We start from the raw sequence: 21,389 nt of genomic DNA on the forward strand, positions 1-21,389 counted from the left end.
CGAAATTTCTTGGGGAACGCAAAACTTTTGCAAGAGAACGCAAAAGCATTCAAACATCTCTCCCAGCTATATTTTTCACCTTTTCCCTTAGGTGATCTGTAGGGGTTCGATTGTTTAAAGGAAATTGAAAATGGAAGGGGATGTTTGTTTGTTTATGTTGTTTTCTTTCTCTTCAAATAAAAACACTTAAAGTGATCCACACTTACTCCTACCTATGTTCTTTACATAGCTAGTAGCCTATATTGTGAAATGTAATACTTTTGAACGTTCTATTCATCAAAGAATCCTGAAAAAAATTGTACAACTGTTTTCAACATTGATGATAACAATAATAAATGTTTCTTGAGCAGCAAATCAGCATATTAAACTTAACGGAAAACGTGTTTACACCATGATGACAGAGAAGAACCATTTCGCTAGTAGGCACATCCGTTGTCATGTGACTAGATTAACCAGAAGGGGGCAGCACGATAACAAATAATGAGGGCAATGATGCGTGCTAAAGCACTCGCAACAAACTGAGCTTTGTCTGTCATTTATTCGGAAGATTACCTCCGAGACGGCCAGATTGGGAGGGAAGGCCTTAAAAAATTAATTTGTATAGCGGGACAAAGAAAAATGCCGTGATGCGGTGATAAAGGCGATATGAAGCCGGATAACGCAGGGATCAGATTTGTTGTAGAGTTCAAGACGGGTTGCATTAGAAGTGATGGGGGGAGAAGATATCTGGATCCTGTGTAAAACGCCGTGAGATTCCGACTGTTTGGGCAGACGGAACCAGTGAAGGAGATTCGACCGCATCCACCACATCCCGCCCGTGATTGTGAGCTCATCCATCAGCAAACCAGCAGGGAATGAGGAGGAATTTGATGCATGCATGCATGAAAATCTGACACTGATGCACCACTGTTGGCCTCTTTAACGCCGCGTTATGGAAATAGCAGGATAACGGTATTCAAGCGGCTTTTTGCTCCTAATGGCAGCGGCACCAAAATAAACTTGTCGGTCGTGAGCACGTGTTTTTGAGCTAGGTGTTTGTCTGATAAGACCGGCGGAATGGTGTCTTTGAGATGTCACAGGAGCAAGTATATATGGGCCACTCTGGGTGTGCTGGCGTTGTTGTGGCTCTATATCTTCCCCGTGTACAGGATACCCAGTGACAAGGAAATGGTGGATGAGGTTCTGCGGCAGGGACAAACATGGAGCAGAAACCAAACGGGAGTAGAACTGTACAGGTATTTCCATTCGTTTAGTATCACATTCATTTATTCAGTCATTGGGAGATGATGTGCAAGGCCACGTATGCAAAATAAATTAGTTCTGTGATGCAATTTTAAAAGACATTTTAGTCTCAGTAGTCAGAAGGTTGGTTTCTATCGATATCTCGTCCATGCAATCTGGCTCTCATGCTGATATAAGAATATTGCAGAGTACAGACATCTCCCCGAAAACCCGATTAGGAGAACGCGCATGCGCAGATGAGCAGATTCGTTTGAAACGCTATCTGTCCCCGCTCTGAACTCCCAGAAAGGCTGGCCATTGTGACGTCATAAAGAGTTTGATTTTGTTCGGGGAATCTCATGTTTGGTGTATTAAATTTACAAAGAAAGCGAAGCCTTGAATGTTAGGGTTGTTTTGCAGTGTGGCATTTATTTCCAATTTACCACAATTAACCACATTTCCCCCCCAAATTCTTAATACCGTAATGCACAAAATAAAATAAAAAATAACAGAATGCAAAACACGTTAAAATGTTTAGATTTTAACTGTAACATTTTTAAATGTAAATTTTTATATGAAAATAGTGCTTCCTAGTTTGATTATTTTATTCAGTTTATTTATTGATTGTTATTTACAATAAATAAATAGAAACACCATTCGAATCAAAAGTGTATTAGGGCTGCACAATTTATCGCACAATACGAAAAATAACATTGAACTTAAACGCAATTATTGCTTAAACGCGATTCTTAGTGCGTTTTTTTTTTTTTTTTTTTTTTTTTTAATATATATATATATATATATATGTGCGGCTTGTCATTGAAGTATGGCTCCAAATGCTAATCCATCTGAAAGCACTGCGAGTTTCAGTCGCTTATAATGTACATTTGAAAAAGCAACACGCGGCAAACATCTTTCCAGACATGAGAAACATTTATTAACATCTTGTCCAACAAAAGACAACACTTAATTAAAGCTGCAAACAGTGATGAAAGGGCCCTCGCACCCATGTAACCACCACCCAGTGGCTTTAGGAAAACAGAGCATGGTGGGCAACATGCATTTAAGTATATAAATATAGGAGGACAATGTCAGTTGTATTTGCCACACTTCCTGCTACTAGCTGTTACTATAACTGAATATTATCATGTAGATGTGTTCAGGGCAGGATTCTTCTCAAACGTTTGAAGTTTGGGGCAGATTGGACATTGTATGCCTGAGTTACAACAACTTCTTGTTTCGTGGCGTTAATCGCAACACATTAGCGCTTAGCCAAGTGTTGCATGATTTAACGTGTTTCTAGCGTGTTTGGTACTTCATGGCATATTTAAATGCCATGAAGTACCAAAGACTCTCACAAACAAATGAGCCCGCATCCAAAGTATAATTTTTCAAAATAGTGCAGCAGTTTTAGTTATAATATCCAAGCAGTGGTGTCTTGAGAGGCATATTCTCCAACCATTGTCATTGTAGTAAATCTGACGAACAAAACTTTTAGCCAATGCCAAGACGATCCAACAACGTGTGTTCTGTTTATCTTCCGCATGTGTGCACATGTACACAGACGCACATCTGTCACAACCATAAACCGCGCAGCAAGCCATATTATTTGATAACTGTATGAAATAATCCCGAAAAAAAGCACAAACATGGCAGAGATGCCAAATTCAGCGGCTGGAATTAGCTGAGATAACGTGACGGCTCACAAACAGCAGCGGCAATCCAACTGTCACTCAAGTGATTACGCCCTTAATTATGCAGAACTTTAAGGCTTAATAAAATTTAAACGGATGAGTTATAATAAAATTCACCCCCCTCAGAGTTGTCATGAAGGGCAAAATTAGCTATATAGACCAAAACCACAATTTGTACCAGCCTGTAAACATGTTTCTTTCTGCTGTAAAGTTGGGCATTTTACCATGGGGCTCAATGAGATTCTGCTTTCTTTTGGAACCTGTTCCTAGCGGCCAGTTGATGAATTGCAGTTTAAGTCACTTCCGTATTGGCTTCAAGAGAAACTGGGGGAGGTTGCCACTTGGATATGATGTGTGTTATCTTCTTCTGCAGCAGGGAATATTTGGAGTTTCTGTGCAAGAGCGCCCTCTGGCTTTCAAATAGAGAAGCATTTACTACTCATCACAGAGTCGTACAGCTCTGATAAGCTGCGCATAAAATAATCACAGCCTTTGCCAAATCGCATGCGGTTAAATTGTGCAGCCCTAATAAATATATGTATATATATTCTATAAATTATTTATCAGATTCTTATTATCTCTTATTTATTTCTCTCTCTCTCTCTCTCTCTCTCACACACACACACACACACACACACACACACACACACACACACACACACATCCATTCGTGCCAGTCTACCTAAAATAATGCCTTCAGAGGGCACTGAAGTGTTTATGATCTAATAATTATTTTGAGCCCCACACTTTTTCATGCTCCAAAGCTCTAACAATGGATGGAATTGTCTCTTAGTCCCTCACAGTCACACATACCGCACCCATCCTTTCTATTCTAAATAACTAGATAGAAACAGTCGGAAACTCAAAAATGCCGCTTTCGAGCTATTAGCGGCATGTGGCTTGTGTGCTTATGTTGAGCTGTGTTATGTAGCTTGTGGCTTGAATGGTTTCTGTGCATATTTAAATAAATGTCTTGGGAAGAAAGCTTTTATTAAATGCATAAATTAATAAACACCTACATTTAGCTAACATATGCATGTGTGCAAAGTGATTGCATTCACTTTCAATAATTCAAAGTAACTTTGACAGTGATCGCTTACTGAATCAATGCACTTGAGCTATGTTAGATATTCTTTCTAATGTTATGTCAGGGGAATATCCTTAAAAACTAATCAAAGAAATATCATGCCTCCCATTCTCTTCTTTTTAAAGAATGTCAAAAGATGCGCTTGAACCGTTCTCTTGGCCATTTTTAACATCGCGAAATTATTTGAATTTTATTTAGATAAGTTTTACGGAATACACATAATACAAAGCACTGTTAATATAATGGGGATGGCAAGGGGGATGATGGTTTTAGAGAGGGGATGTTTTTTTGTAATTTTTTTTAACAAGGGGGATTCCATCCCTCACTCCCCACACCCAATCAAATTGAGGCCTGTATGTAGCATATATATAGAATGCATATATATAGAGAGAGAGAGAGAGGGTGTGTCATGAAACATTACTTGAAGGAACCCGTTTGGACAGTGGACGCCGAGATGTTTTATTTGAATATTCTTTTGCTTACATGCTTTCCATTTATGCCTGCTTTAATTTTTGTCGTAAAATTAGTTTGTGTAATTGCACAGGAAAATTTCTGCTAAATAAAAGACTTCAACAATGTGTGCTTCAACAATGCGTCAATTAGAAAGGACATTTTCACAATCCCTTTTTTTTTTTTTTTTTTTCTTGTTTGGCAGGAAGCTGCTGACAGAATGCTGTGATCCAAAGAGGATGTTCGCTGTTACTAAGGAGAACTCACCAATAGGCAAAGTCTTGTGGTATGATGGGGAGATCTACCATTACCACACGGTCAACAATGAAACCTACCCTTTCTTTGTTCAGGTACTATCTTTCATAGAAGTCAATGAGCCCAAAATACTGGATATTAGATTTTGCTTTTACATGTTTATACTGAGATATAGGTCTTAAGTGGCAGCAAAATATACCACAAAAATGTGTGCTTATATGGATTTTTAATATGTAATAAATGTTTTCACAGCTTGAAAATGAGTGGCTGGAGAATTCCAGGATTCTTGTGAAATGTAATTATTTATCTGATTCCAATATAACTAATCTGTCTCCATTAAATTTCATGAAAATAGATTACAAAAACCTACACAATTTACATAAAACCTTGGAAACAAACAGATGGTGATTTGGAGGGGAAATATCTGTTAACATATTTTCCTTGACTCATGGTAGTGCAGCAGTTTTCAAACGGCTTTTTGAATTTCCTGAGCATCTACTCAATTTTTGAGGTGTAAAATGGCACAACTTTAAAACATTAAATCCTACAATTCTGTTAAATGAGGACTGAAGAGATGCCTCATTCACTTCATTTTATTTCTCAAAATATAGTTATTTTTTTGCTGGAATTCCAGTGAAAGGGGGATTTCAATGAAATGAAAATAGACTAGTATTTAACACTTACAAATTTACAAATGAAACATACTTCATGTCATATGATTACTTTACCTTTTTTCTTGGAACTTGATGGGTGCAAACTAAGGGGCCGTTCACACAGAACGCGTTTTTTCATTCCAAAGTGCTTCTTTTCCATTGTTTTTCTATGTAAACGCGCTAGACAGACGTGCAAAACCGTTGCACTCGCGTCTTGCATCTTTTGCAGCGTCTCGCGCATGACACAACGTTCTAAAAACATGGCGTTCAAGTTAAAATCAGTTCAACTTTTAAAAAATGCGTCTCAAGACCTTGTGTTTTTTTTCCCCATTCTACTGCCCGCGTCTCGTGTTTTTCAAAGCAAAAACACGTTCTGCGTGAACGAGCCCTAAGAGTACATTTACACAGCAGTGATGTACTAATAACGGGAAAGTTTTTCCTTTGTGTGTTTCACGTACAGACAACAATGTTGTCAAAAAGTTTACACGAATCCACGAAAACAAAGAAAAAACGCTGTATTATGCTGCCAGGCCAGTAGTTGGCCTTTGTAAAGAAACATTATGCGCCTTAAAGACGTTTTCACTTTGAAAGACGTTTTCAAAAATTAGCATTTTCAGGCCCCCAAAACGCTTTTGTGTAAATGAATGGCCAAAATGCATGAAAAGTTTCCCACTTTTTAGTTGAAAACGGTGTTGTGTAAATGGGCCCTAAAAGATCATAATGAATAACTAATAAGTCTTGCATCAGCTTTACATTTTGTAATACAAAACTCAAAACAGTAAACTAATATTAAACAGATAATTCTTCCTTTTGTGAAATTCTTTGATGCATATCTCTGTATTTTCACCTTAATCCATGTTTGCCTTCATGCATTTCTACTGTCATTCATTATAAACCATCATTCTGCCCACCCTTACTTTCCATCAGTTCTATTTTATGCCTGCTACAGTCTTTAATGCATGACAGAAGAATTGAAATGGTTGAAGCTGAAGGACCAACTTCATGTTAATGCAGATGGTTTCGAAATATATATGCTCATTTTGATATGCTCAACCCTTAGGTTGAATCATTAGAAAGCAAATAATTGTTGGTTTCCTCCTTAATATCATTTCTAGTTAAAGTGTGAAACCTGAATTTGAGAGTTGAAGAAAATGTAATTTCTGAAAATCTTTCCAAACATTTCATATTTTAGTCTGTAGCTAAAATTTAAATCTGTCTAAACAAAAGATTTCAACACAACTATCTTAAAACAACCGGTCATAAAATGTTTAATGGACTAAAATCTAGCTATTTCAATAATGTCACTACCTTACAATTTTAACTTTAAAGTGTTGCTCTGGTGTTTTGGGTGGTTGCTAAGAAGTTCTGTGCTAACCCACGTCTGTGCTCTCTATTCTGGTCTCTAATCTAGATATCCTCCATTTAAGAGCAAATCAGATTTTTTTGTTGTCCATTTAGTAGTCCGCCAAGTGAAAATTGATTTCTTAAAAAGTAATGGCACTTCTACTCATGATGTTTTAGATTAAAGTCCCACATAGCTTCTAACAGTAACCTGAATTAAGTTTTTGCTATAAAATGTAGTTATGAATGTAGAAGTGTTTGGAAGAGTAGCAGTTGGTCCAGATTTTTTTTTCTCCATGAGGATCAGCGCAGCACTCTGCCTTCTAAAAATAAACAGGCATGGGAGAGACACCCGCATGGGTCCTGATTGTCCTGTACTGGGCACCATGCCGCCTTTCAGTTGCAATGTTCCTCCTACACTGTCTCGGAGCCCACGCTCATTATTGATGGACACACAAGCGTGCAGCACAATATCCTGCACACACTCACAAACACCCATGCGTCAATCTAATCTAGTTACACTGTGATTTATAAGTTTATTCAGTGGGATCTCAATGAGACCATATGGACACAGTGTCTTTTTTTTTCTTTCTTTTTTTCTTTTAATATATTTAGAGTAGAGTTAGTTCTAAATGGGTCTTTTGTGTCCAGAAAAGGCATTAAAAAGATTTACGTTTACACACATAGTCTTAAAGGATGCTTACTGTCAATCCTAGCATTAGGTTTCAGAAGGACAACAGTGTCAGCATACAGCAGACTTACAGTAATTAAATTGATCCATCTGCAGAAAAAAAACAAAAAAGCATGTAATATGTTTATCAGAGCATTGTGTATCATTCATGCCAGATACGAGAGCGCTAAAATAATCATACAGGAGCTTAATTTTTTTGAGGGATTCCTGCATGAATTTTCACTTACTGGTTTCAAAGTGAATGCGGTTGGCTGGTTGGTTGGTTGGTTGGTTGGTTGGTTGGTTTATTGATTGGTTTTGGATTTACAAGTGTAATTCATCACATGGACTCACTCAAGTCAAAATACCATATGCTTAATGGTAATGTCATGTATATTATGTATATATATACTGAAGTGTCCAGCTTTGTACTTGATTTATTCATAATAATAATTGATTTATTTATTTATCCTAGCAATACCCTGGAAACTACCCAAAAAACCCTAGCAATACACAAATAACTACTCAGGGCACCTTAGCAAGTGTATCAACACCTCGCCAACTACCCACAACACTCTAAAACTTGGCAAGCACAACCAATTTTCTTCAGAAAATGTAGGAATCTAGTTTTGTTTTGTAGATTCTAACCAAGAAAAATCCTACAACTCATTTAGGAGAAAAATGTCTGATTGTGTCTGACTCTGTGAGATGAAAATGCTGGCCTGTGGTGCAAATGAATCAGCAGGGGATCTTACAAAAGGCCTTTTCATCGATTCAGTTTTACTCAGAGGTTCACCACTCTTTGAAGCATATGAATATTGAAGTATCCTTGATTTGAATATGTATTCATCAAAAGAAACCAATGGAAATGTAATTTGTGTGTGACTCTTTATTCTTCGACCCACTTGTGTAACTCCCACTGTTTTTGTGTTGCTAGGATACACCATTGCAGCTTCCTCTAAAGAAGTGTTCGGTTGTGGGCAATGGAGGGGTCCTGAAACACAGTGGCTGTGGAAACGAAATTGACCAAGCTGACTTTATCATGAGGTGAGAAGATGGTAATTTTTGCTTGTTCTGGACTGGCTGAGTGTGTCAAATCATACAAAAAATCTTAACAGAATTAGATTTACATTTCTATTTATTATATTTATCCAACAATATTTGCAGCACAGAATATCAAGTTTGAATATAATATAAATTTACATTTATTAATATAAATTTATATTTGCATGTACATGTGTTATTAGTACACAAGCTAGAGCAAAGGTGAAATGCAGAAAGGGAGAACTCTTTTAAAATAGTAAGTGTCTTTGTTTATGGATGTGGTTGCAGAAAAGGTATGACTTCTTAACTGATTCTTGAAAGTAGTGATGGTCTCAGCAAATTAGGTGAACGTAGGCAGTTTGTTCCATCTAAGAGGAGTGAAAGTGCTTTGATGTGAAGGACTGTTTTGCGCCACTCATTCAAATTGCAGGTGGGAACATACAATTGTAGGATTGCAGTGGCAGTCCTCAAGGCCAGAATCAAATCCTTGAATTTGAATTAGGCAGCTACAGTTAGACAGTGGTTTGAGACCAAAAGATTAGATGCACTGCCATGTTCTGGATCACTTGCAGAGGCTTGCATGTGCTCTTTGAGAGGCTGGCCAATAGAGCATTGTAGTAGTCCAGTCTTAAAATGTTTTAAAGCATTAACCCTGCATGATCAGGCATTTTGTAAATGTGGAAAGTAAACTGGTCATCATATACCACCTACCACCAGGTTCCTTGCTGTCCTGGTTGACATTAGTGTTGGCGAATCCAATTGAACAATAATGTGGTGGTTGACTAACGGGTTGGTTGGGATTGAAAGGTCGAGCTGGAGGTGAATTTTCTATATCTGGGCTGAGATGTCCGAAGGGCAAACAGAGATGGAAGCTGAACACTGGGGTTGTCGGGTTGGAACAACAGACATATCATTTCCACAAGAAAAGCTGTGTGCCTTTTTGATCAAGCGTGGTGAGGTTGTGTATATCAAGAAAAGGAGAGGTTCAAGCACTGAACCTTGAGGCACCCCGGTGATTAACTCAGACACCCCTCCTTTCCAGAAAACCTTGAAGGATCTGCCTGTGAGGTAAGACTGAAACCACTCAACTGCCATACCTGTGATGCTCATAGGTCAGAGTGGCTGGACAGGAGGATCTGGTGATTTACAGTATACAACTCAGCAAAGCAATGAGGGCAGATGATCGGGAGTCTGCTCTTGCAAGCCGTAGAGATTTATTGAAAGCCAGCAGGTGGTCTTGCTGAAATGTCTGCTTTTGAAGCCAGATTGGTTATCAAATAGCTTGTTCTGTGTGTGTGAGAGAGAGAGAGAGAGAGAGAGAGAGAGGGAGAAATAACTGATTAAACACCTAGGAGTTTTGACAGAAGAAGGAGAGAGACTAGTCTGTAATTATTGACTGCTGTAATGTTAAGTGTTGACCTTTTTTTTTTTTTTTTTGAGCAGTTGGTTACCTAAGTCTGCTTAATTATGTCATAATCACATCTCTCATGACCTGCAACTTTCCCTGCATGAGCGGGATCTAGTAACAGCATTGGAGTCTTATGCAGGAGATTGAAGAAAATCTGGTCTAAGGGATGGAAGAAGGAAAGAAAAGAATAGAGGAGTGCATGTAGGCAGTGGTTGGTTGTGGGTGTGTGGCATAGAAAAGTGGTCACTGATTGTTGCTGGAAGAAACACAGAGGAAGGGCACAAGAAAGATTGATATTTGCTTAGGTCATCTGTTTCTTTTGATTTGGGCTTTTTTTTTTTTTTCTTTTTTTTTCTCAGCAGCTCTGAGCTGATCAAAGTCCCTTTCAAGGAAAGTCTGTTCACTCGGCGGCCATGTTTGCAACGCCTCTGGGCAGTCTTTTTTGGCATCCAAGACCAAGTTCTATCTATTTGAATGGGGGAATCCTGAAATCTCAAAGACTGCTTGGCGAACTCCCAATTAAATTACATATTTCAAATCCGCAACAAAATCTGACATTAATCTTCCAAAAATGCTGTCAGGAGTGTCCAATACTGCTCCTGGAGAGCCACTTTTCTTGCAGTGTCTAGATTCTGAAGACCTTGATTAGCTGGTTCAGGTGTGGTTAATTAGGAGCCCGTCCACACAGAGGCGCGTTTAGCTGTATACGTAAACATTTTGTATCGTATCGGTGTTTCGCCCAGACAGATCTGGCATTTTGAGAGCCTGAAACTGGCTATTTTTTGAAACCGTGTCCCAGAGTGGATAAATCTGAAAACGACACCCTTGTCATCACCCCACGTCTTGACCCCTCGACTCGCATTCTCCAAGTCTTCTTCTCCATTTTTAGTGTATCTCTGTGGCAGAATTACAGTGCCACATACTGGTCTGGCATGCATACTATATCGTTTTGAGTCGGTTTCAGTGGTTTCGTATGTATGCAGGTATTTTTTAGGATGAGGGGAAAAAAAGATCAGATAGGGAAAGCTCTGGCTTCATGTGGATGTGGCCTAGGACTAAAGCTAAATTCTGCTGGAAGGTGGCCCTCCAGGTGCAGGATTGGACATTTACCTGTGATAAAACAGACATTGTGAAAGCAAGGTCTGGCTGTTTATTTAGTTATTTTGAAATTAAATTTATCCAAAAAAATGTAAATTCTTTCATTATTTAGATGCTCATGTCCTTCCAGACCCATATTTTCTTTTGTGGAACACAACAGCAGGAATGTAAGAATCTAACAAATAACATACATTGACAAGTGACATACAGTAAGACCAGGGACTTTTATTAATGTATTTAATTAAGAAATTTAAGACTTTGTTGTTTTTAACAACGATGCTTGCTCATGACATAGACTGAGTAATATCACTGCCAGCAGCACTTTTTCTTCAATCTCTCTCCGTCTCCTTTACCTCTAGATGTAATCTTCCTCCTCTGTCCAAAGAGTACACCGCTGATGTTGGTACTAGAACACACCTTGTGAGCGCAAATCCCAGCATTATTGAAAAGAGGTATGTAGTCTTCTCCTCGCTTTATTTATGTGTCTTTTTTGGGGTTGATATGAATTCACTGATCATACTTTTTTAAATCACAATACCACCAATTCAATACTGGATACCAATAACAATAGTAAATGGTAACACTGATTTAGATTCCAAAGCAGCAACTTTCTGCGCTTCCTGGAGATGACCATAGTTTTTGTAATAGGTACACACCAATCTTTTTGGCTTTGTTCACACTGCGAGGCTTAATGCTCAATTCCGATTTTTGCTCAGATCTGATTTTTTTTTTTTTTTGTGTGTAGCTGTTCACATTGTTGCTTTAAATGTGGCCAACTTCAGATTTCCAGTGTGAACAGATCATGGTTCTGAACTGACCTGCAAGCGCAAAAGAATGATACAAACGGGGTTGCCAGGTTTTTAACCACAAAATCCCATTGTATTGATACTTTTGACATCACTAATGGGCACACAGAAATCCATTTATTCATCTTTAAAGTCAAACGTCGGATAAATTGCGTTGTTGTTTTGACTTTGTACTTTATTTTTGTCTTTGTCCACCTGCAATTCTGTAGTTTTTTCAGTAAAATAATGCATCTCTCACTCTACCATACCATGTTTTTCCTTTCTAACTTTTCCATGTCTTGGTCAACTTCATTCTGTTGTCTGACAGAGTTCATAATCCTTAGATTTGAAATAGCCTGTAGCTGTTTTTGATTTCTGGTGTAGTTAGCAGCATGCGAAACAGCATGGAAACCATGACAGAATGGTCCAAAAAGGACACAGTTCTCCAGACAGCTGATTACGTCTTGAGGGATGGATATTGACCTTTCTTAGTGGATTATCCCTTTTACTTCTTGCATTAGCGGGCAGGAGATCTCTAGTCTCAAGTGCATTGGTGTTAGTACCATGGTCATACATTTTAAATGTATTATTTATATATTTTTATTAATATGCTTGTTGAAATTAGGGCTGTGCGATTAATCGTAATTGATTTTCAATTTCAATTTTGGCTTCCAACAGAAAACAAGATAATCGAGGTAAAACAGTTCTGTCCAGCGCACCTTCCTTTCCTTCACAGCAGTGTGCTTTCGTTCCTCCCTAAAAGCCCAAACTTAACATCCAAATCAGCCAAATAAGTGAGTGCTGTGAAATGCAGTCAACTGTTGCTAAACTGCGAGACATCTTTGATATTAATCAGTGTTATTAAAAGTGCATTAAGCTGCAAAAGAGACACTTTCCTAGGCAGTTTTCTGTGTGGGCGCTCTGAGTCGGAGCTGAACGCGGATAAGCAAATGAGCAGATACATGCCTAAACGCATACACACAAAAATGTCAAAATGCCTTTTTGGAGAGTATTCATGTAAACACAGTGGGTTATGTCGTAAGTAAACGTACACAGTTGAGAAAGAAAACGTGTGTAACAGTATATTGGATCTGTGCATTAGCTCTTAAGTAAGTGATAGCAGCCTAATAAACCTCCTGCAGTCTGTCATTAATGATAATCAAACAACAAATGTCAAAGGAAAATCAATTACTGATCTTGACTGAATAACTTAAGTAGCTTTAATAAGGATTAATTTACATTTAATGTTTACAGTAAATGTTTGCAGTTATTTTACATTTGATTATTCAGTTTTTTATATTGTACGGTAATAAATATCTGAATACCACTGTTAGTGCATCTTCCTGAAAAAATTTAACACACTGTTTAATTTCTATTTTCGTTCTGTGGTACCTATTTATTTGTCTGTTTTGTTTGTAATTAATTTCTTTGTTTTTATTGTATTGCTGACTGTTACTGCCAATTGCTTACTTGTCCTATGTAATTTAGGACCTTTTTCTTACATTAGCTAACCTAGTATTAGTTTTTGCTGAAGTATCGATAATTATGAAACTTCGATGATATTTAAAATTACTCATATCGTGAAATAAGATCATATCGCCCACCAATAATTGTGATTTCAATATTGGCCAAAAATAATCATCATCATGATTTTTGCCATAATCGCGCGGCCCTAGTTGTATTGCAAGGATCCGTAAGGTATATTGGACATTCAGAAACAAGCTCAAGCTCAGGCACTTTATTTATTACAACTTTATTATTCACTCAATGCCAAGGAAATCACCGGATGTTTAACAAGCTACAGTATAAATAAAGAGCTCATGGACTGATAGTTATGGCTCGTTTCAACTGAGTGGTACGGTTCAGTACAGTACGCAATTTTTGCCGCTTCCATTGTCAGAAGTTGTGAATGGTACCCTAATTCCGAACTGTACCGTACCACTTTTTTGGGACCCTTCCATTGGGGTACCTAGCATAATAGTACCAATAGTACCGGTACCAAAAGGGTGGACCTCAAGAGTTGTTGACTGGCTGACAGAAAATCATCCCTTGTAGCACATGCAAGTGGAATGACAACACAATACAGTTTCAACACAATGTGTATTTTTCGGCTGTTTTTCCTTTTGCAGCCTTCAGCCTTTACTCAAACAAAGATGCTGTATGTCCTCCATTGTTGTTAACTTTCACTTTCTCCTTCACATGACCATGACGTTGATCGCTACTTTCCGGCATACACCACACCTATCAAGTTAGGGTACTGTTGACAGTGGAAATGCAAGCCGGATCAGGGTTTGCCACCCTGAATCGTACTGTACTGTACTGTACTGTACTGTACTGAATAGGGCTGCACGATTTATCGCAATTTTATCACACGCGATTTGGCAAAGGCTGCGATTATTTTATGCGCAGCTTGTCAGAGCTGTACGGCTCTGTGATCAGTAGTAAATGCTTCTCCATCTGAAAGCCAAAGGGTGCTCTCACGCAGAAACTGCAAATATGCCCTGCTGCCGAAGTAGAACACGCATCATTTCAGGAAATCCCATACTATCGCTGTAGCTAAATAAACAGAAGATTGAAACGTTTTGATTGATTAAACATGACGACTGCCTTATTCTGTGTAAGAAGCCACATCTCACAGAAGGATGCTCAACTGTCGTTATGAAGTGAGTTTGGAGTAAAAACATGTTGTCTTTTGTTGGACAAGATGTTAATAAATGCTTCTCATGTCTGGAAAGATGTTTGACGCGTGTTGCTTTTTCAAATGCACATTATAAGCGATTCAAACTTGCAGTGCTTTCAGATGGATTAGTATTAGATTTCAGATGGATTAGCATTAGATTTCAATGGTTTTTTTCTAATCGTCCAATTAATTATGCAGCCCTAGTGCTGAAGCGTACCACTTTGTGGTAATGAGCCATTAGATTATATCAAGGGGTCAACTTTTTTTTTCTGTATGACATCACAGAATTCATAACATCCATTGTGGCCACAGTAGTAAAAAAAAAAAAAAAAAATCTTTAAATGAAACTATTCTGTTTCAGAAAGGATTGTTTTCAAACATGAAACCCTGGCAGGGGCATCAAAAAAAATTAAAAATGGCATCCACATGAACCAAAGTAGTGAAATTATTTACAAACCCGATTCCAAAAAAGTTGGGACACTGTACAGATTGTGAATAAAAAAGGAATGCAATGATGTGGAAGTTTCAAATTTCAATATTTTATTCAGAATACAACATAGATGACATATCAAATGTTTAAACTGAGAAAATGTATCATTTTAAGGGAAAAATAAGTTGATTTTAAATTTCATGGCATCAACACATCTCAAAAAAGTTGGGACAAGGCCATGTTTACCACTGTGTGGCATCCCCTCTTCTTTTTATAACAGTCTGCAAACGTCTGGGGACTGAGGAGACAAGTTGCTCAAGTTTAGGAATAGGAATGTTGTCCCATTCTTGTCTAATACAGGCTTCTAGTTGCTCAACTGTCTTAGGTCTTCTTTGTCGCATCTTCCTCTTTATGATGTGCCAAATGTTTTCTATGGGTGAAAGATCTGGACTGCAGGCTGGCCATTTCAGTACCCGGATCCTTCTTCTACGCAGCCATGATGTTGTAATTGATGCAGTATGTGGTCTGGCATTGTCATGTTGGAAAATGCAAGGTCTTCCCTGAAAGAGACGACGTCTGGATGAGAGCATATGTTGTTCTAGAACTTGGATATACCTTTCAGCATTGATGGTGCCTTTCCAGATGTGTAAGCTGCCCATGCCACACGCACTCATGCAAAACCATACCATCAGAGATGCAGGCTTCTGAACTGAGCACTGATAACAACTTGGGTTGTCCTTGTCCACTTTAGTCCGGATGACATGGCGTCCCAGTTTTCCAAAAAGAACTTCAAATTTTGATTCGTCTGACCACAGAACAGTTTTCCACTTTGCCATAGTCCATTTTAAATGAGCCTTGGCCCAGAGAAAACGCCTGCGCTTCTGGATCATGTTTAGATATGGCTTCTTTTTTGACCTATAGAGTTTTAGCCGGCAACGGCGAATGGCACGGTGGATTGTGTTCACCGACAATGTTTTCTGGAAGTATTCCTGAGCCCATGTTGTGATTTCCATTACAGTAGCATTCCTGTATGTGATGCAGTGCCGTCTAAGGGCCCGAAGATCACAGGCATCCAGTATGGTTTTCCGGCCTTGACCCTTACGCACAGAGATTTTTCCAGATTCTCTGAATCTTTGGATGATATTATGCACTGTAGATGATGACAATTTTTCTCTGAGAAACTCCTTTCTGATATTGCTCCACTATTTTTTGCCACAGCATTGGGGGAATTGGTGATCCTCTGCCCATCTTGACTTCTGAGAGACACTGCCACTCTGAGAGGCTCTTTTTTATACCCAATCATGTTGCCAATTGACCTAATAAGTTGCAAATTGGTCCATCAGCTGTTTCTTATATGTACATTTAACTTTTCCGGCCTCTTATTGCTACCTGTCCCAACTTTTTTGGAATGTGTAGCTCTCATGAAATCCAAAATGAGCCAATATTTGGCATGACATTTCAAAATGTCTCACTTTTAACATTTGATATGTTATCTATATTCTATTGTGAATAAAATATAAGTTTATGAGATTTGTAACTATTGCATTCCTTTTTTATTCACAATTTGTACGGTGTCCCAACTTTTTTGGAATCGGGTTTGTATTTATTATTATTTATTTTATTATTAATTATTATTTAGGATCATTTTATCTTGTTGTTATCCAATATCCTATGAATATTTTGACTTATCTTATCATTCCTCTTTTTTCCCCTTCAGCTTTCAGAACCTCCTTTGGTCCCGCAAATCCTTCGTAGAGAGCATGAAGGCATATGGTTCCAGCTACATCTACATACCAGCATTCTCTATGAAGCCCGGCACTGACCCCTCCCTGCGGGCATACCATGCCCTTGCAGACTCTGCCTCCAACCAGACTGTCCTCTTTGCTAACCCAGACTTTCTTAAAAATGTCGGTCGATTCTGGAAGAACCACGGCGTCCATGGTAAACGGCTATCCACGGGGTTGTTCCTGGTGAGCCTTGCCCTTGGCTTGTGTGAAGAGGTAACCACTTACGGTTTTTGGCCATTTGCGGTGGGGCTGGATGAGCGACCGGTCAGCCACCACTATTATGACAACATTCTCCCATCCTCGAGATTTCACGCCATGCCTGAGGAGTTCCTGCAACTCTGGCACTTGCACAAGAGCGGCACGCTGCGCATGCGGGTTGGCTATTGTGCGAAAGAGGGGCAGGAGCCGAAGAGGGAAAACTAAGTGGAAGTGTTGCCAGGGGCAACTCATCTTATCCCCACAGGAACAGGACGGCAATCCTGTGATTAGCATGATAATACTGTGGGTTGTGAGGTGATGCCCCACCCCCAAAGCTGGGCCTCTCTTTGGTGTCTATATGCTTGACCCTCAACTGCTACCAAGACCCTACCCTTTTGTTGCCAAGGGACTGTTGAAAAAGACTTGCATGTGTACCCATCCTCATGTATGCACTCACTGGAAGCTTGTTTTGACTTTCTGTAGAAGTACCGGGGGTGATGGGGCGGCTCAGGTGTCATGTGACCTATATAAACTGCATCTGCCAGCAGTTGGACCCTTGAACCTAGAGGAGCTATTTGTTCACTTCATGTAAAAATAGGGGAAGAGGCTGCTTCAATCAATGTCTTAAGAACTTTTAAATGGGAAATCAGAAAACGAGAGCAAAGTTTTGATCATTTGGCATATTTTTATTCATTTTGTCTTGAATACTGATTTTTTTGGGGAGTTTTGAGGAAGTAGAAAAAGGAATAATGTGAAAATCGTTCTTGCAGTGTTTGAACATATAAAAATCAGTGTACAAACAGGTTTAGCCTGTAAAAGGGAAAAAGGCATTGAATGTAAATGCTTTTACAGCCACCGTTTAAAAACTCGTTTCATAAATTTGAGACCGGTTTAAAGTGAAGGCTGCAGTTCATGTATTATTGTGAGTATGTTTTTACTTTTATTTATTATTAATGTTCAATGAAACGGGGCCTCTACCGAGAAACAAAATGTCGCACATGCAGTGTTTTGTCATGTTTGGATTGGGAAGTCTTGCGTTGAGTGACCATGTCCAGTTTGAAGACTTCCACAAAAACGGATGATAGACTCTTGAGGACCAAATTCCGTAGAAGAGGGAGTGAATGGTTTGTGTGCCAACGAAAGTAGTGCGATAGTGTTCTGGGTGACTCCTGTGGCAGCATCTTTAATTATCATTTGTGTTATTTTGTATGTGTTTGAGAATCAGTCATTTGATGGTACACAGTGGTGGAATGGGGCACCAATCATACGATAAACATTTTTTTTTGCCTGCTAAGGTGCTGGACACCTGGTTTGGAACGTGTAAATACTCAGTCACCAGTTTCGTTACTGTTTCCACAAGAATCTTGGGTTCTTTGAATGTAGTGGCAGCCATTTTGTGGTCTGCCCAGTAACTGGTTTCCTTGACTTATTATTAGGTGTGTGCGTGCGTGTGCGTGCGTGTGCGTGCGTGTGTGCGTGTGTGCGTGTGTGTGTGTGTTAAAATGCACACAGGAAATTAGGTTTAAATCTTGTAGGTGCTAGCTATACCACATGCACTCCAGCTTAGTTTTAATATAGCATCACTGACAGTTTTAATAGGTATGAGTGGTAGGAAAGATGCACTATAATGTTGACTTAAGCCAGAAACCTCAGTACTTAAAGGGATTATTTGCCCAAAAAATGAAAATTCTTTCATCAGTTATGATTACTTTTGTTTATCTTTGAAACTTATCTTTTGAAAATTTCTTGATTTCTAAAAAAAACCTGGGAGATTCCCTCCACTGAAATTCCATTCAACCATTAACGCTTCAAACACGGCAAATATAATAAACTGAAGCTCAGTGGTACTTTCTTGACAGCCGAGAACAAACCTTATTGGTTTGCGCTTGAACTTTTTGAAACAAGTTTTGGTTTACCTTAGTAGTCCAAGTTTTGAACTTTTAATGAAGGGACAGAAATCTCTCAGGCTTGTCTTATGGGTTTGGAATGACATGAGGGTATGTAAATGATGACAGAATTTACATTTTTCTCTCTTTAAGGGGAAAGTGGAGTTGCCTTTAAATGTTTCTGCCATCTAAAGCAGGTGTGTTCGTATTCAGATAGCTAGCTATAAACATGTCGATAGTTTAACTCAAACTGTTCCATTATCTAATTCTACAGTCAGTTTTCTGAATGTAGAATTAAATAACTTGCGCTATGGTGACTTCTGTTGCAACACTGATAATATGTGTTTGGGACTGATTATGAAATGCGTTGACAGATTTTTAGCTACAAGTGGTTGTGTACACATACTTGCGTAGACTGTTTTGTGCATTAATGTATCACATTTATGCCACACTCCAGTGGCAAGACCTACTGGAGGCTATTTAATGGTTGACAGAAACAACCAGCTCATGTTTGACCCCAATGAAAAGAAAAAGAAAAAAAAAACATTTTCCCCTATATTCTTATTATCTTAATGTGTTTGGGGAGGGGGGGAATACAAATGAAAGGTTGTATGACAAATAATGCTGCATAAATACTTCAATGCTTAATTCCAGAAGTGTTAATGGTCATAATAAATGCCTTTTTTCTTTACATTTTGGGGTGAACTGTGACCTTGGAGTGTTCTTGACCGGTTTGCCCTGATAGCAAAGGAAATGTGTGCCCTCATTTGAGTATCAAAAAATTACCATTACCATATTTTCACACTTTAAGCCAATGAGTGCCTTTATCAGTATTAAAAAAAAGGCTAAGGACACAATTTTATCAAGGACAAGTTTTGAGTCTAAGGATTATTTAATTTATCCCCCAAACTCAAACTTAACCTCACAAAATAGGGTTTTTAGGAATTTTCAATCAAGGCTGATGTGTAACAATGCAGAAAGACTTATCATTTATGTTCAGTGAAATTAAATTCCTGGATGGAAGTTTCAAATTATCTTAGCATGCGGTTGTAGAAGGACCAACGTACATTACTGTAATTTTTTTTAACATTGCTTAATTGGCAGAAAAACACATCTTTACAGCATACATAAAGCTGAGGAAAGTGTTAAATGCTGGAGCTGATGATTATCTTCATTTTTTTTTTTTTTTTTTTTTTTTTCACCTTTTTGTGCTGTTCAGTATTGTGAATGAGTGAGGTTGGAGTTTGTAAGTAGGCATGCACGACTGTGATATGTAATTGGTATTTGAAACTGATTTTGACTGAGAAACTATGTATTTTAAGTTTTGCCCTTTGAGCCATATGAGGGTGTGTGCCCTGCTGAAACTTAGCTTACCTCAACTGTTCTATTCACTGTTAAATTCATTTATGGAACTCATGGGAGCTTGGATCTTAGGTACTTAAGTACGTTTTACTCCACTAAGCTGTAAATGTGTCCTATCATGTCAATCTTCTTGGCTCAAGCAGTTGGGATTTTGTACTTGAGCATGTAACAATCTACTAACAGGAACTGGGCTAAACGTTGTTTACGTGCCACATGGGTTATGCCAATCTTGAAAAAAATTGTGTTAAAAGTAAGCAAACAATGCTTTTAAACAATAAAGACATCCTGTCAACTCATCTTCTGCAGTATGTGTGAATTGTATTTGAATTCATTTAGATTTGTTTTGACATATTTTTTTAAATATTGGATTGGCTGTCAATACATGTGCTTTACAAATCTATGAATAATAGCCCGTCTAAATAATCTCAGAGGAGGCACTCTATTTTACATTGGACAGACAAAAAAAAAAAAAAAAAAGAGTGAAAAGAAAACACCCATTTCCTGTCCAATACATTTTTAATGCCAGGGCCCAGCTTTCTACTTGGAGATGGCCGGAACAAAGGCCAAACAGAAACAAAATGTTTTACCATTCAGCATATGCATAATGGTTTCTAATGTTCCATGTCTGTAACTGTGGCTTTATTTATTCTGGAATAATAATGTGTTTGGTACTGCCGTGGGTGTTGAGGTTGGAGGTTCTGCTGCTACACTGAGTCTACAGTGAGGTAAACGTTTACAATATGTCTTTTTAAATACGCCATGGGGGCTGTAAAAAGATAGCAATGCAAATTAGTAGAGGCAATTTTAAACACCCACATAACCATTCTAAAGTGTCTTTCCATTAGCAGATGAGCAATATTAGCTTGGTAGCTTGGTTTGTACACACACACAATTCAATGTGGTTAGTTACTTTTACGAACTTGCAATGTAGTTAGCACTTCATAAATCTGTGTCTGCAGCATTTATGCTTCAGGCCTTAAGTCTGGTTTATTTTATCTTTTTGCATGGAGCCCACAAGAGTTGCACAACATGCTGTACTTCCAAAGACCCTCTGAGTCACAAAATAAACCAGCACATGTACATTTATTTTTTTTTGGACTTTGCAAACAACCACACTGGCCAACACATGCAAGGATAAATTATGGACCTTAAGGTTTGTTGATGTTAACTAAATTTCATCCAAATTATGTGGACAAAAAAAAGTCTATTGTCAATAAAGTGGTGATTCATAAAGCGCTGTTCTAACAGAAGTTACTTTCAAACCAAGTAACTTTCTGTTGGTCAGTGCAACGAATTTGGATGACTAACTTGAACCTGAACCTGCGAAATGTCACACGAAA

At 38.4% G+C, this 21,389-nt stretch overlaps 1 protein-coding gene across 1 annotated transcript; it reads left to right on the plus strand.

The window, feature by feature from the left end:
* The first annotated feature begins 478 nt into the window (after positions 1 to 478).
* On the plus strand, positions 479 to 20,345 carry st8sia1 (ST8 alpha-N-acetyl-neuraminide alpha-2,8-sialyltransferase 1). Its single transcript, XM_051892097.1, has 5 exons — positions 479 to 1,235; positions 4,658 to 4,802; positions 8,309 to 8,418; positions 11,281 to 11,373; positions 16,534 to 20,345. The coding sequence occupies exons 1-5, from the start codon at positions 1,057 to 1,059 to the stop codon at positions 17,024 to 17,026; spliced, it is 1,020 nt and encodes a 339-aa protein (XP_051748057.1). The 5' UTR covers positions 479 to 1,056; the 3' UTR covers positions 17,027 to 20,345.
* Positions 20,346 to 21,389: the final 1,044 nt, after the last annotated feature.

This window comes from Ctenopharyngodon idella, chromosome 4 (assembly GCF_019924925.1).
Source record: "Ctenopharyngodon idella isolate HZGC_01 chromosome 4, HZGC01, whole genome shotgun sequence".
NCBI lineage: Eukaryota > Metazoa > Chordata > Actinopteri > Cypriniformes > Xenocyprididae > Ctenopharyngodon > Ctenopharyngodon idella.

Coding starts and splice junctions, on each gene's coding strand:
- st8sia1 (XM_051892097.1), top strand. CDS start 1,057: ATGGTGTCTTTGAGATGTCACAGGAGCAAGTATATATGGGCCACTCTG. Junction 8,419..11,280: donor CAAGCTGACTTTATCATGAG/GTGAGAAGATGG, acceptor CTTTACCTCTAG/ATGTAATCTTCCTCCTCTGT. Junction 11,374..16,533: donor CCCAGCATTATTGAAAAGAG/GTATGTAGTCTT, acceptor TTTCCCCTTCAG/CTTTCAGAACCTCCTTTGGT.